General features: G+C 40.3%; 1 protein-coding gene across 1 annotated transcript in view; it reads left to right on the top strand.

Annotated features, from left to right (window-relative positions):
• Positions 1 to 280: 280 nt before the first annotated feature.
• The window catches only part of MYO7A (myosin VIIA), a 155,448-nt gene continuing 139,996 nt past the window's right edge, over positions 281 to 15,732 (top strand). The window contains exons 1-2 of the mRNA XM_056794938.1: positions 281 to 393; positions 6,537 to 6,689. Coding sequence (XP_056650916.1) covers positions 295 to 393; positions 6,537 to 6,689 — 252 coding nt within the window. The 5' untranslated portion in view covers positions 281 to 294. The remainder of the gene's footprint in view (positions 394 to 6,536; positions 6,690 to 15,732) is intronic.

Here is a 15,732-nt window from a genome sequence, read left to right as displayed (position 1 = left end):
CCCCCAGCTGAGAGTGTTTTTGTGAGCCTCAGATTCCCCTAGATCTCTTTTTCTTGGATCTCTTCTTTATCCCATATCATACCCTTCCCTGTATTAAATTTAATTGTGTATGTGGTATATTTATACACATGCATGTTATATTGCAAGTTCCTAGAGGGCTGTGACATTGTCACCTCTCATGTTTGTGTCCTCTGGCCAGAGCACTGGACTATTCACCTAATAGGCACTTAAAAATGCTTGTTGGATTGAATACTGACAGGCTGTTTTTTTCTGTTGCAGGGTGACTATGTCTGGATGGACCTCAAAACAGGGCAGGAGTTTGATGTCCCCATTGGGGCAGTGGTGAAGCTCTGTGACTCTGGGCAAATACAGGTGGTGGATGATGAAGGGAATGTAAGTCTTTCTCTTATTCATGGTCCCCTCTTCCACAGGGGAAGATAGAGGGTGCCTCATTCTGTTTAGGGTGCCTTATGAAGATAGTAGCTAATCTGAATTGCTCAAAGCCTGGGCAAAGTGTGTATCTGCCTGTCTGATGTGATATGGAAAGTCTTCAACTCACCCACAATCTCAAACCCAAAAGACCCATCATTATCCCTAGAATTCTATCACTATTTCCTGTTTTGGGTCAAAACACTTAAGTCCATGTCAATCTGTCATCAGCCATTAAAATCTCAGTGTGAGTTTTAAAATAACAAAATAATTCAACAAACAGATAAGTATCTCCCAGATGGGCTGGTTACATGTCATGGACAGAAATGACAGGCGTATATAGCCGAAGTGCTCCATTGGTGCCCTTGAAATTTCAGGAGAAATAGAGAAAGGCATCTAGCCTATTGGTTGATTTCCTATGGTGTATTTATGAGAAATCATAAGACAAGAGCCATATTGAATCTTGAATAAGTGGAATCAGATTTTTTGGAAGGAACCTCTGAATTGATAGAATCATAGACCCATTTGAGTATTTAGCAAGTGTCCAGGTGTTCCAGGCCCTGACCCAGATATAGGGATATAGTCCTTGACTTCTAGGACCTGGTGACCTAATGAGGAAAATATAACAAACACCAATAAATATGCATAACCAGGTATTCTGTGATGTTCAGATTGATCTCTTGTAGATGGAAAAGAAGGTTAAAAACTTTCATTGTAAATTCTGGGATTTGAAGTCTGAAAAAAAACTGAGATATCTCAAGTTCAGAGCCAGCCAAAGACTTTCAGAACAATCAAAGTCCTCTCCCAGGTTCATAATAGTCCCAGTCTCTGGCTAGGTGGGGAAAGAATTATAGGATTATTATATTATATTATAGAATATATTATAAAACCCAGAATTCAAAGTTCATTTCCCCACCTTTTCCTCATCCATTGAGGGATCTGTATAGATATTCCCAAATCCCAGGTTGCAGGTATCAGTTCCAAGAATTAGGAACTGTACCATCTAAACTATGTACCTTCCCAGGGGCTGAACATAATAGGTGTTTAATAAAGGTTGGTTATATTAAAAAGGAGAGTACAAAGGAGAGATAGAGAATCACAGATTTTTATAAAGGCCCTTAGAAATCAAGCCTCTCATTTTATTGATGGGGAAAATGACTCCCAGAGAGATGTGAATTGATTTGACCAATATCACACAACTAATACATTTCAGAGGGAAGACTAGAGCCTACACTTCTGGTGCCAAGCCCAGTGTACCTTCCACTAGACCACACTTCAACTAAATTACCTTCAAAAAAGATGTTACACTCTTTCTAGGAACATTTGTCCAACTGAGCACTTGTAACCAAAGATTTGGATCCCCCATAAGGTAACAACTATGAGCTCCCACCAATGTAGTCCTCTGTCAGGTGGCTTACTATATCCATCTATGGCCATGCTTACCTGCATTTGGTTATGCTATGAATGTATTCTCTTCTAATGGTCCCATCTCTCCAATAGCACATGTTTGAGGTTGGAAGTGAAGTTGGGGAAGAAATTATTTCCTCCCAAATGGAGTTTCCCTCTCAAGGTTTTGCCTGGCATCCTCCCATCTGGAGCTCTTCTACCATAAGACTGGGCTACCACTTGACTAATTGCTGAACTTCCTCTTGTTATTTAAAGTATGCAGATATACAGTTAACTTGTTCATTCTCTGACCTAATAAAAAAAGATTCAGATCTCATAAAGAGATCATAGGGTATAGACCATAATTCATACATTTAAAATCTCAAATGCCTTTGCATCAATGTCATTACATTAATTGAAGTGAGGGAGGTGTGTAGAACTTCCCTGTTCCTTTATAAAGTAACAATGGATCATTCAGGGATGCATCAAATAAGGGAGATGTTCTTGGAAGAGGTGGCCTCCTGAGCTGAGCAGCAATCAAGTGGGCAATAGGACACAGTGAAGCTAGGGCACTTCGGGTTGAACAAATCCCATGGTAACAAAGTCTACCCTTCTTGTTCAGGACACTCACTGTGTGTGGTGCTAGATTAAAGGGATTTCCACTGACCTGTCTCTTTAAAGCTTCCACATCACCCCTAGTCAGAGAGGTCCCACCCAGAGGCCAGATTTGGAGATGGCTTTCAATGGAAGCCATATTAACTTCAGAGTCTTATCTTGAATCTACCACTGATCTGAATGACCTCGAATGACCACTGTGGAATCTTTTATTTAATTCAGAGAAGAAAACAAAAATCAGTCAGTCAACAAGCATTTTATTTCCCAAGCACCACCCTATGTGATAGGGATACAAAGAAAGAGTTTTTAAAAGTTCCTGCCTTCAAGGACTTGCTTTCTATATTCCAATAGAAAAGCCAACATGTAAATAGTTAAGGACATATAAGATATCTAGAGTGGATGGAAGTTAATCTCAGAAAGTAGAACCTGAAGTGTTTAGGAAAGACTGATTGCAGAAGGAACCACAGACAAGCAGGACAGCTTTGAAAGTTACATAATTAATTCATCATGAACTTAAAAAGAAAAGCAAGCTACACATAATAGATACTGACAGTTTCATGTACAAGTTTCTTTTTCTGTTCTGCTATGTATATGGAAATGCCCATTTTACTTGGGATTAAATTCAAATTTTTTTTTTTGTTGTTACAGCTCCCTCTCTAGGTTTCAGTTTTATCTTCTATAAGGAAGTCAAGCAGTGCAGTGGATAGATGATTCTATCTGCAGTCAGAAAGACCTGAGTTCAAATCTGGTCTTAGATACTAGCTGTAAAATGAGAATAATAATACGACCTACCTTCTAAGACTGTTGAAATGAGATAATAAGAGGATGAAATGAGATAATATTTGTAATATGCTTAGTACAGTGTCTGCCACACAGTAGGGACTTAATAAGTGTTTGGGTCGGCTAGATAGCACAGTGGATAGAGTGCTGGTCCTGGAGTTAGGAAGATCTGAGTTCAAATTTGGCCTCAGACACTTATTACCTGGGCAAGTTACATAACCCAGTCTGCCTCAGTTTCCTCATCTGTAAAATGAACTGGAGAAGGAAAGGGCAAAGTATTCCAGTATCTTTGCAAAGAAAACTCCAAATGTGGTCACAAAGAGTCAGATACAACTGAAAAACAACTGAACAAAAGGATTTCCATAAGTGAAAAGGGAGAGAAAAGGCCCTATTTTTCTGGGAATAGAGAACAATGTGAACAAAAGCCTGGATGTTGGAAAGTGCTTGTGTGGTCAGTGGCAAAGAGTTGTCCATTTTAGCTGGAAGCTTGAGTATAGAAATATGACTGGAAAGATGAGTAACATCATCTTGTAGAAGACCTTGGATGCTTGGGAAGCTGGGCCATGGATTTGGGGGGCAAGAGGGATTCTGAAAGCAGAGCTGCAGAGATACATTGAAATTAGAATGGGAACTTCTCAAGGGCAAGTACAGTTCTGTTTTCATCTTTGCAGGCCCAGTGCTTAGTACAGTGGCTGATACACACTGGGGTTTGTACTTAGTTAGTGCTTGTTGGACCAAATTCAATTGAATTCCTTAGCCCTGACTCCTCTGGCCCTGGGTCTGGGAAGCACCCCTTCCCTGCTGTCCCTGAAAATTCTAAGGCAGAATTCCCAAGAATTTTTTCACCAAAGTATGCCAGAACCCTGGGGATTTAGCCCTGGTTCTGCAACCCCCCACCCTGAGCTTTCCTGGGATGAGGATAAGTGTGGATAGCAGGGACTCGGGAATGTGGGGACCCCCTGGTGATAATCTAGGATCAAGTTTCTCCTGGTTTGTTTTGCATGTCAGGTGGTGTCTGGTAACTCCATGTCACTCCATCTGCCTTTAAGTACATCCTGACACTCATTCCTCTTGTCAACCACCTCACAGGCTCCCATGAGGATGAGACAGGCAGGAAGCAATGCGATGCGACCTTGCCAAAACTACTTCCCCAACTTGGGCGTTAGTTTACCTTCCTATAAAATAATGTTGCAGTAGATATCATAGAATGTCAGAGACCCAAGATCATCTGATTCACCCTTCCATTTTACAGATGAGGAAACTGAGACCTAAAAAGGAAAAACGACTTGTCACATAATTTCAGAGACAAGTGATTTTAGGCCCATCTATCCCAAAGTCTACACAAAGAAGACTTTTTTTTTTAACAAGATACTCAAACCTTGACGACCTTTCTTTAGCTGGGGGAAACCTACTATGATCCAAAGCAGCCCATGACACTTTGGAATGGCCTTGTGGAAAGAGCATTGCACAGGGAGTCAGGAAAGATAAAGGTTTAAATACTGTTTCTGACATATTAATAATATGACCCTGGAGAGTTCACTGAACTCCTTTGAACTCCAGTCTTCATATCTGTAAAATGGGGATAATAGCTACAGCTCCTAGCCTGAAGGATTGTTATGAGGTTCAAACAAAATAATGCATCTAAAATACTTTGCAAAATCTTAAAGCACAAATAAAGTATATTTGTTAGGGACAGCTAAGAAGACTCATCATTATGAGTTCAAATCTAACTTCAGACCTTGTGCAAACCACTTAACCTCATTTGCCTCAGTTTCCTCATATGTAAAATGAGCTGGAGAAGGAAATGGCAAACTACTCTAGTATTTTTGCCAAGAAAACTCCAAATGGGACCACAAAGAGTTGACTGTGACTGAAATGACCGAACACCAAAAACACATATTTGTTACAATTATTATTGTTGTTAACTGTTCAGTTTGTGAACAGTATGTACCAAATACTGAGTGAGATATGACTTAGTAGCTAGGATTATACATCAGAAGTTCATGATTTTTTATGACCTGACAGATGGCAAATCCTCTAACTATTAATACAACCCTCAAACCAATAGACTGTATTGGACCTAGACCATTATCACAGATCAAACTGTTGCCTACAGTCACTCAGGAATTGTATCAATTGAGTAAACCTAAAGAATGATGGTTTTTTAAAAAAAATAAATTTTTATTGTTATTGCCTTTGTTTTTACATCCTGTAAATTTCCTTTTGTATTCTTCCCCATTCCCTTTTCATGGAGCTATCACTTAGAAACAAAGACTTTTTTTAATAAATAGGAAAAAATTTAGAAAACTTATCAGCACATCAAAAAAATTGACATGATATGCAATGTTTTAAACCCACAGGCTCTCTAAGCTTGTATTTTTGTAGTTTTGCAACATTCATTTTCATTTCTTTTGTGCATATAAGGACAGTGTTCTTAGTGGTTGTAGACATATCAAAAACTCATAATCCCCAAGCCAACTGAAACAAAAAACTTGCAAAACATAGAGGCCCTAGCAGTTAGAATCACATGGAAACTGGATAAGATGCTGTCATACCAGTGGTCCTTTTTGCTACTAGGCTTGTATGGAGGATGTTTTCAGGGAGCCTAGAGGAGAGGAACTGACATTCTAGTGCTTAAAATCTGCCCATGCCAGATTCCACAGGACACACAATATAAAAGAATAGTAACAGAGTAAAAGTTTGTTCCAGGATCATTTCTATCTAAACTAGATGAGAAGAATGAGATAATGAACATACTGATTGTAATTAGTGGTCATTACTGTTGAAACCCAGGCTTCTTTAATAATAATAATAACAACAACAACCTCTGTTTGAATGAGTTAATGCCAAGAATCACTATCTAAAGAAAGCTTTTCCTGACTAATAACTACCATATTGAAGGGTCTCGAATTCATGACAGAATATAAAATGAAACTAGAAATGTTTAGCCTGGAGAAAGAGAATAGTTGGAAAGGAGCAGATGGAGTAAGGATATAATCATTGTCTTGAAGTATTTGAAGGGTTGTAAAGAGATATTAGCCTCATTCTTCTTGGCTTCAATGCCTAGAAAAATGTGAAGGAAGTTGCAGAGAAGCAGATTTTAGCTCAATGAAGAATTAAAAAAAAACAGATATTTACTATTGGGACAGTCTTCTTTGGAAGAAGTGAGTTTCTATTTCTGGAAATATTCAAGCAAATACTGGCTGGATAGGAATCTTAGAAAAATTAATTCAATTGAGAAAAAGGCAGTGGAGGAGGTGGAGAAAAATGGGAAGAAGGAGGGAAGCAAGAGAAGGATTTATGTGTCCACCTCCCTCTATCCACAGGAGCACTGGATTTCTCCACAGAATGCCACCAACATTAAACCCATGCACCCTACCTCTGTCCACGGAGTGGAGGACATGATCCGCCTGGGGGACCTGAATGAGGCTGGCATCCTGAGAAACCTGCTTATCCGGTACCGGGATCATGTCATTTATGTGAGTTACCTCCCAATGAAGCCTCCCTCCCCTTCTCCTTTTCTTGTCCCCCAACTTCTATCTCCAATAGACTCTTCCTTCAGATGTTTTCATAGATCTCCCTGATGAATCTTGGACCTAAGGGAGATTGGAGGGAGCAGCATCTTTTACTTCAATTCCTGGACAGTACAAAGGATGTCCTTTAGCACAGAGTCATAATGTTTTAGAATTATAAAGGACTTCAAGACTGATAATTTTAGAGCATATCATACCAGGGATGAAAGAAATCATAGCATATGGAAAGTCAGAGCTGGAAGGACTCATAGAATATAAAAGGTTATAACATAAACAGACTGGAAGGGATCTTAGAAAAGAATGTTAGAGCAGGAAGAGTACTTAGAAAGGAAAGAAACAAGTATTTTTTAAGAGCCTACTATGTGCCAGGCACTGTGTTAAGTATTTTGCATATAATATCTCACTTGATCCTCACAACAGCCTTGGGAAATAAGTGTTATTATTATTCCCATTTTTACACCTGAAGAAACTGAGGCTGTTTGAAAGGTGAAGCAATTTGCTCAGGATCACATAGTAAGTGCGTGTGGTCATATTTGAATTCAAGTCTGTCCTTACTCCAGTACTTCAACTGTTCTACCACCAAGCTGTCTCTAACTTAGAACATAAAATGTTAGCACATGGTTAAACCTAAAAGGGATCTTGGAACATAGAATATTAGAAGACAAACTTGAAAGGGACCCAAGAACATGGAATACTAGAGCACAGATCTGGAAGGAACCTTAGGATATAGAATGTTAGAAGACAGTTAAGCCTGGAAGGGACCCTAGAACATAAAATGTTAGAACATGGTTAGGCCCAGAAGAGACCTTAGAGCATAGGATGTAGGATATGAATGTCAGAGCTAGAGTAGACCTTGAAGATCTTACAGTTCAATGCCCTTATTTGACAGAAATAACTCTCTTATTTGGGGAAAGTAAAACCTTGATCAAAGAAATGATTTGTTCAAGGTCACACAGTAAGTTAGTAGAAAAAACGGGATTCAAGTCAAGGTCTTCCAGTGCTTCAGGCTGCATCCTAACCATTGTCTCACTTCTTCCCATGGAGAACTTTGGGAAAGAAGTGGACTTGGGGAAAAAAGATAACGAGTTCTGCTTGAACAGATTGAGTTTGAGATGTCCAAGGGGCATACAGTTCTAAGAGTCCAATAGGTAGTTGGCACGGAGGGTTTCAGGCTCAGGAAAGGGACTAGAGCTGATATATACATTGGGAAACCATTTGCATAGAGATGATAATGAACACCCCAGAGCCAATAAGGAGAGAGAGAGAGAGAGAGAGAGAGAGAGGCAGACAGAGACAGGCAGACAGAGAGAGAGAGGGAGAGAGAGAAAGAGAGAGAGAAGAAAGAGAGAGAGAGGGAGAGAGAGAAGAGAGAGAGAATGAGAGAGGGAGAGAGACAGAGAGAAAGAAGAGAGAGAAGCAGAGAGAGAGAAGAGAGAGAATGAGAGAGAGAGAGAGAGAGAGAGAGAGGCAGACAGAGACAGAGAGGCAGACAGAGAGAGAGGTAGAGAGAGGCAGACAGAGAGAGAGAGAATGAGAGAGGGAGAGAGAGAAGAGAGAGAGAATGAGAGAGGGAGAGAGACAGAGAGAAAGAAGAGAGAGAGGCAGAGAGAGAGAAGAGAGAGAATGAGAGAGAGAGAAAGAGAGAGAGAGAGAGAGGCAGACAGAGAGAGAGGTAGAGAGAGGCAGACAGAGAGAGAGAGGCAGAGAGAGAGAATGAGAGAGGGAGAGAGAGAAGAGAGAGAGAGAATAAGAAAGGGAGGGAGAGAGAGAATAAGAGAGGGAGAGAGAGACAGAGAAAAAGAGAGAGAGAGAGAGAGAGAGAGAGAGAGAGAGAGAGAGAGAGAGAGAGAGAGAGAGAGAGAGAGAGAGAGAGAGAGAGTGCAGAGATCCTAGGACACACATCCTTGAACCATGTTGCCTCCCAGTTCTTTGCTTGGGCCTACATGCAAACATTGGTTCCCTGTGTCCTTGGTTATGAGGGCAGTCTCTACAGTGGTTTGGTATACACCATCATCTATTTGGACTAAACTCATAGTTGGATCCGTTATATGATTTGTATGATTGCCTGACCCCTACTTTCATAATAGTTGAAACAGTTAGACAATACTTACAATCACTTATTGTATTTGCAGTATGGTAAGATGTTTTGGACAGGTGCTGGCTCTGTAAGTTATATCTATGCGTACTGTGGTCTGTACCTTGGTGTGGTTCATGTAGCTGACATGACTCTTCAGGAAGAATAGCTACCTCCAGAGGAAGAACTCTTAGAGTCGTCTTTCATATCAGTGTATTTTTTATTTTATTTGGGGGTTTTGGTTTTGTATGAGTGTGCTCTTACAATGACCGATATGGAAGTGGATTTTACATGACAATAAAAAGAAAATAAAAAAAAGGAATAGAGGGATAGGGATAGTTTGATTCAGTTCATGGGAGTGGGGAACTAAGGTGGGGTTCCTAGTGGGTCTCTCCTCCAAGTGGGTTAGATTTAGGTTCTTAACCTGATGTCTCTGAATTTATTTTTTTTAATTCTGATCACACTGCTTCAGCCTAATTAATTTCTCTTATAGTCCTATGTATTCATTTCTTTTATAATTCTATGTATTTTATTTTATACATTTAAAGGAACTATTCTTAGCCGAGGTCCATTGATTTCACCAGACTGAAGATGAGAACCTTAGATGATATCTAAGGGCCTCTTTCAGATCTAAAATTCTCTTGTGTATGATTCTAAGGTCTCTTCTAACCCTAACATTCTGTGCTCCAAATTCCTTTCCAGCTCTAATATTTTCTGTTCTGATGACCTTCCAGCTCTGACATCGTATAATTCTAAGGTCCTTTCCTGCTGTAATTTTTTCCAGGTCTGTGATACCATGAAATGTTTGGAGAGGGCAGAGGCGGCAATTGAGGTCTGTCTAAGGGTAGACAAAAGGGCTGAGGTCTCTCCAACCTGGGCACATAAAAGCTGAGAATTAGAGTAGACAGATACAGACTTGTTGATTCTAGAAATAGGTACTTGTCCCTCCTCTTTTTCTACCCGTGAAGTTTAGAGGTGGTAAGCAGCTAAGTGGTACAGTGGATACAGCATTGGGCTTGGAATCAGGAAGATTCTTCATGAGCTCAAATCTGGCCTTAGACACTAACTGTCTTTAACCAATCACTTAACCCTTTTTTGCCTCAGTTCCCTCATCTGTAAAATAATGTAGAGAAGGAAATAGCAAACTAAACAAAATAACAAGAAATTTTGGACAGAATAAGAATCCTCTCTACTTCATTGGGCAAAGTATATGGAACAGACCTAGTTATCTCAAGAGAAAACATAGCCTAATATGTGAGGGTAGATTAAGTGGTTGGATCTGGGAGGGGCCTTAGGAACCATCTATAGAAGATGGATATAGATGGATATAGATACAGATATATGCATACACACACACACACACACACACACGTGTGTGTGTGTGTGTGTGTGTGTGTGTACCCTCCATTTATAGAAGAGGAAACTTGTGCAGTGTTATATGGGAAAGTAGAATTAGTGAATCATAAAATATAAAACATAGAATGTCAGCATTGGAAAAACCTTTAGGATAATAGAACATGGAAGGTTAGATCTGGAAGCAACCTTGAAACATAGAATGCCAATGCTGGAAATAAAAATAATAATAGCAATAAGAGTCAGCATTTCTATAACAAAAATTTAAGATTCCCAGAGTACTTTTAAAAAAAACCTTACCTTCTGTCTTAGAATCAACACTGTGTATTGATTCCAAGGCAGAAGAGCAGTAAGAACTAGGCAATGTGGGTTAAGTGACTTGCCCAGGGTCCCACAGCTGGAAAGTATCTGAAGCCAGATTTGAACCCAGGACCTCCTATCTCTAGGGCTGGCTCTCAATCTATTGAGCTACCCAGCTGCCCCCTCCCAAAGTACTTTAAAGGTATTATTTCATTTTATCTTCATAACAATCTTTGGAGGAAGGTGCCATTATTATCACTGCTTTACAAATGAGTAAAGTGAAGCAGATAGAGGTTAAGTAATTTGCTCAGGGTCACTGAGAAGTACCTAAAGTAGGATCTGAACTCAGGTTTTTCTCATTCTATTTCTAATACTCTGTCTATTGTGCCATCAAGCTATATTTAATATCAGAGTTGTAACGGCCTTTAGAAAATAGAATGTCAGAGCTAGAAAGTGCTTGAGAACATGGAATATAGAATTTTGGTACTCAAAGGAACCTTAGAGCATGCAGTTTTAGAGATGGAAAAGTCTTTAGAACACAGAGCATCCAAGCCAGAACATCTTTTTCTTTCTCTGTGAAATGATGAGAACTATAGTTTCACTGACTCCCTTTCAAAGCTACTAGGAGAAAAGTTCTTTAGAAGCCTTTAGCCCTCTAGAAAAGGAAGGTGAATTATAGAATTTGGAGCTAGAAGGGACCTTAGAGATAATCTGATCAATCCAATCTTTCAATTTGGGGAAACTGAGGTCCAGAGAGATTAAGTGCCCAGTGTCAGAGTTCCTAAAATTTGAACTTAGGTATACTTAATCTAAATCCAAAGCTTTTCCTCTACTACACAATAATCTTTATAAAAGAAAAGTCTGAAGGAGCTAGGGATGTTTCGTCAGAAGAAGAAAATACTTTGGAAGACTTGAGAGCGGTGTTTAAATACCTAAATGTTTCATAGGATCACAGCCTTAGAGCTAGAAGGGGCTTTAGAGGCGACTGAGCCCAACTCCCTCAGGAAATGGCACAGAGGTTCAGTGCCTTGCCCACAGTCTCACAGCTTTTAACTTTTAACTGGCTAACTGAACTCAAGTCTTCTCGACTCCAAGTCCAAGGTCTTATGCATCATATTTATTTAATGTGTCCCCAATGGGAAGAATGAGGACCAATGAAGGAAAGCTACTGAGAGACTGATTTCAACCCAATATCAGCAAGAACTTTATAATATTTTGAGCTGGTCCAAAGTAGGATGGGCCGCTTCAGTGAGGAACGAGCTCTCAACGCTGGAGTTATTCAGCAGTAGGCTGGATGACCTGCGGTAAGGACTGTCCCAGAGGAGATTCCTGAACTGGATAGTGCCTTGGACTGGATGCTCCCTGAAGTTCCCTCCTAGATCCAGAGACCTTAGAGGCTGTTTAAAACCCTCTCTTTTTACAGATTAGAAACTGAAACTTAAGAAAGGTGAAGAGTGACTTGGTCAAACAGAGAATGAACTTTAAAGGTGAGATTTGAAGCCAAGTCTCTGGACTCTAAAAGCAGTTCTACAGACACCTAAGATTTTATTGGATGTCATATGTAAGGTGGTTCTTGAGATGAGTCTTTTTAAAAAATCTCTTACTTTCTGTCTTGGGATCAATACTGTGTATTAGTTCCAAACCAAAGAGCAATAAGGACTAGGCAATGGGGGTTAAGTGACTTGCCCAGGGTCACATAGCTAGGAAGAGTCTGAGGCCAGATTTAAACCCAGGACCTTCTGTCTTTTGGCTTATTGAAATGAGTCTTGAAGGATGATGGGTTTAGTTTGGCTGGAAAGAACATCAAGTCCCAAGAACCAATTAGAAATGTGAGAATTTGGCCTTTGACTTCCTTGTTCTCCCCAGTGGCGGAACTAAGGCACTGATCCCTAGCTATGGCAACCCTCACTCCTTAGATAGAGTTACCCTCAGAGGCCTCCCACCCAGCATCTTCTCAAATTACCAGCCTGCATGCAGCCATTGGCAGCTGGGCCACCTGCCCACTGGAGTACCAGATGTCACATCCTTTAGAATGAAGGTGCCAACCCAGCCTCTGTGTGTGTTTGGGGGGGAGGGGGGCTAAGGATGGTTTGGCCCAGGGTAAGAATTCTCCAAGGAGAGAGACCCTCCATGGCGATGGCTTTCTCTTCAGTCCTTTCTTCTTCCTCCTTGGCAATTTTTTTTCAGTTGCTTAGCTCTAATGTAGGTGATTTCCAAACTGATTTCTCTAATTCAGTCTGATTCAATAAATATTTGAGAAATAGAAGAGTTTCTTGTCTTGTCTGACAGCTGGCTGTGTGTGATCTTAACCTTTCAGTATCCTTGGCAACTGGCTAAGAGTTGAATTTGCAGAGAAAGTACTGACCTATGTTTAGGAGAGGGAGTTCCTTATACCAATAAAATCTCATCTCTAATTCCTATTCTATCTTAAGTAGTTAGCAGTATCAAATGTCTAGTATGTGCCATATTCTGTGCCAGATTCCAAGGCTACAAGAAGGAAAGGCAGCATGAAAGTCAGGGCATGTGGGTTTGAATGTTGGACCTGCTCCTAAATGTGAGACCTTGGTCAAGTCCCTTAACTGAGATGGAGATCCAAAGAAATTAGAGGACTCGCTCCTTCCTCCTGGAGTGAAGGGAGAGGAGATTGGGTTACACCTCTAAGGCTTCTTCTAGCTCTGTATTCTGTGATTCTACTTTTTCCATAGGGGAGAGAAAAGTTGACTTGTATTATTTTTGATCAGAACACATTAAGGGTGTTATGTTTATTTTTGAGGTGCCTCTTCAAAGAAGGCTTTCCTGACCTCTCCACTAGATACATTATCTCTCCCATTATATATCATAGTACTAATTTGATTCTCACAATAACACCTTGGTGGGTACTATTATTAACTCCATTTTACTGTTGAGGAAAGTAAGACAGACAGAGGGCAAGTGATTTACCCAGAGTCACACAGCTAGTTAGTGTCTGTGGCTGGGTTTAAACTCAGGTCTTCCTGACTCCAGGACCAAGACTCTATGAAATGAACCACCTAGGTATTGACCTGACTTTGGATATAGTAGATCAATTGGTCAATATAAAGGTTTACTGTGTTCCTGGAATTGTACTAAGCACTTGGGAACACTAAGAAAGTCAAATACAGTCCTGGACCTAAAGGTGCTCACATTCTTTTTTGTTTGTTTATTATTTTATTTTCCCAATTATGTGCAATAAAAATTTTCTTTAAATAAATTCCCCAAAATCATGAGATCCAAGTTGTCTTCCTCCCTTCCTGGAGAGGTTGATCTGGGTAATACATATATGGTCATGCAAAACAGATTTCCAGAATAATCAAGTCGTGAAAGAATATTCACATAAAACTCAAACTCCAAAATAAAATGGGTGCTTACCTTCTAATGGGGGAGATGACATATAAATAGTTAGGAACTGTAAGAGTTAAATTTTAATGGTTTGTCTAAAATATATGAAGACTATAAAATGACTCAAGCTGAAGGTGACTCCCGAGGCTGACTTTTTTCCTTGAACCGACCTTCTTCCTTAAGCTGATTACCTTCTTGAAGTCCAGTTCCTTCTTGAGGCTGGCTTCCTTCTTGGAGTCGACTTCCCTAGCCCCAGAAATTCAGGATCCTTTGGCTTCTTGTTTCTTCCCCTTTTCACAGGGGCCAATCACAGTTTCCAAATTGTCTATCACTGCCCAGGGGGCAATGTCTGTGGGATCGACTTCTCACCTTCAAAAGGTCAATTTCTCATCAGAAAGGTTCAGTTTTCTAATTGAACAGTTTCTGAGAGTGTGAACTCTTAAAACAATTTACAAGTTTCTGACTGATTGAGTTATCGCCCATTTTAGCAAATGACTTGCCAACACTCTTATTTAGTGCTGAATTCTGGAGTTATCATTCATTTTAGCAAGTGACTTACAAACTCCCTTACTTAGTGTTCATACTTCACAAAACACACAAGATCTAGATGGGAGATGATCTCGAAGGGAAAAGCACTTTGAATGTGGGGTTTGAGCTGCCTTGTAGGAAGCCAAGTGACAGAAGTGAGAAGGGAGGGCATTCTAGGCATGGGGAACAGCCAATGCAAAGGTCTGGAGATGAGAGATGAAATGTTTTGTGGGAAGCACCACAGATTGACCAAGAGTTCATGCTTAGTAAATATTTGCTAAATGAAACTTTAGAAACTGCAGACCAGGACATTTAGTTGCTGAGATTCCCCATGACCCAAAGATGAATTTGCTTGATAGATGGTCCTTCCCATCCACAGACTTGCACATCTCAGAGAGCTTTAAAATCAACTAGTCAGTAGCATTGACTCAACTAATTCTTTATTTTGACCTTCAACATATAGCCTCCCTTCTCTGGATTTCAGTTTTCCCTTCTGAAAAATGGGCAGAATCCTCCTCATTCCACCAAACTCATGGGGAGAGCACTTTGTAAATCTTGCTTTTTATTATTCTCTTTCTGATAAATTGGAGGACCATGCTCCCCTTATTTCTTTTAGATCCATGTAGGAATTATATGGTCTTTGTCCTTAGCTGTCCTGAGTTAGGCTTCCTTTGAGTAACTGGCCAGGACTCTTTTTCTCCCTTATCTCTTTCATGGTACATCTGGCTTCCTTCCAGGGAAGAGTTTTATTACCCATTCCTGGTACAAGACCACAGCGAGGCTGTCTCTTCATTAACCCTCTGATGATCGCCTGTGCAGGGCTTATGTAGGGCTCATCCCCTCCTGCGTGGGACCTTGGAATCCCAATGAAGGAAGCACCTTTCAGGGTTCTGGAGCCCTATGCTCAGGGTAGACCTGTAGGCAGAAACCTTCAGGAAAGGCTTGGGAGGCTGAGAGCCACCAAGATCAGGTGTATAACTCCTGATGGTCCCTGGGCATTGTATCATTTCCAGAGTCCTTTCCTAGCTATTACCTCATTGGATCAAAGTCATAGAATAGAAGAACTAGAAAGAAAACCAAAGACTAAAAGGGACATAGCATGTTAGAATGTAGAGTGTCACAGGTGGAAACTTAGAAATAAAATCCAAGTCTATTTTTATTTTTTTAGATGAGTTTTATGGGGGTGGGACAGCGAGGTGGTTTAGTGGGTTGAGAACCAAGCCTAGAGATGGGTTCAAATGTGATCTCAGATACTTCCTAGTTGTGTGACCCTGGGCAAGTCACTTAACCCATTGCTTAGCCCTTACTGCTCTTCTGCCATGAAGCCAATATATAGTATTGATTCTAAGATGGAAGGTAAGGGTTTTAGAATTTAAA

Source organism: Monodelphis domestica, chromosome 4 (assembly GCF_027887165.1).
Source record: "Monodelphis domestica isolate mMonDom1 chromosome 4, mMonDom1.pri, whole genome shotgun sequence".
Lineage (NCBI taxonomy): Eukaryota > Metazoa > Chordata > Mammalia > Didelphimorphia > Didelphidae > Monodelphis > Monodelphis domestica.
Note: the sequence above shows the minus strand (reverse complement) of the source record. Positions and strands in the feature narration are given on the sequence as shown.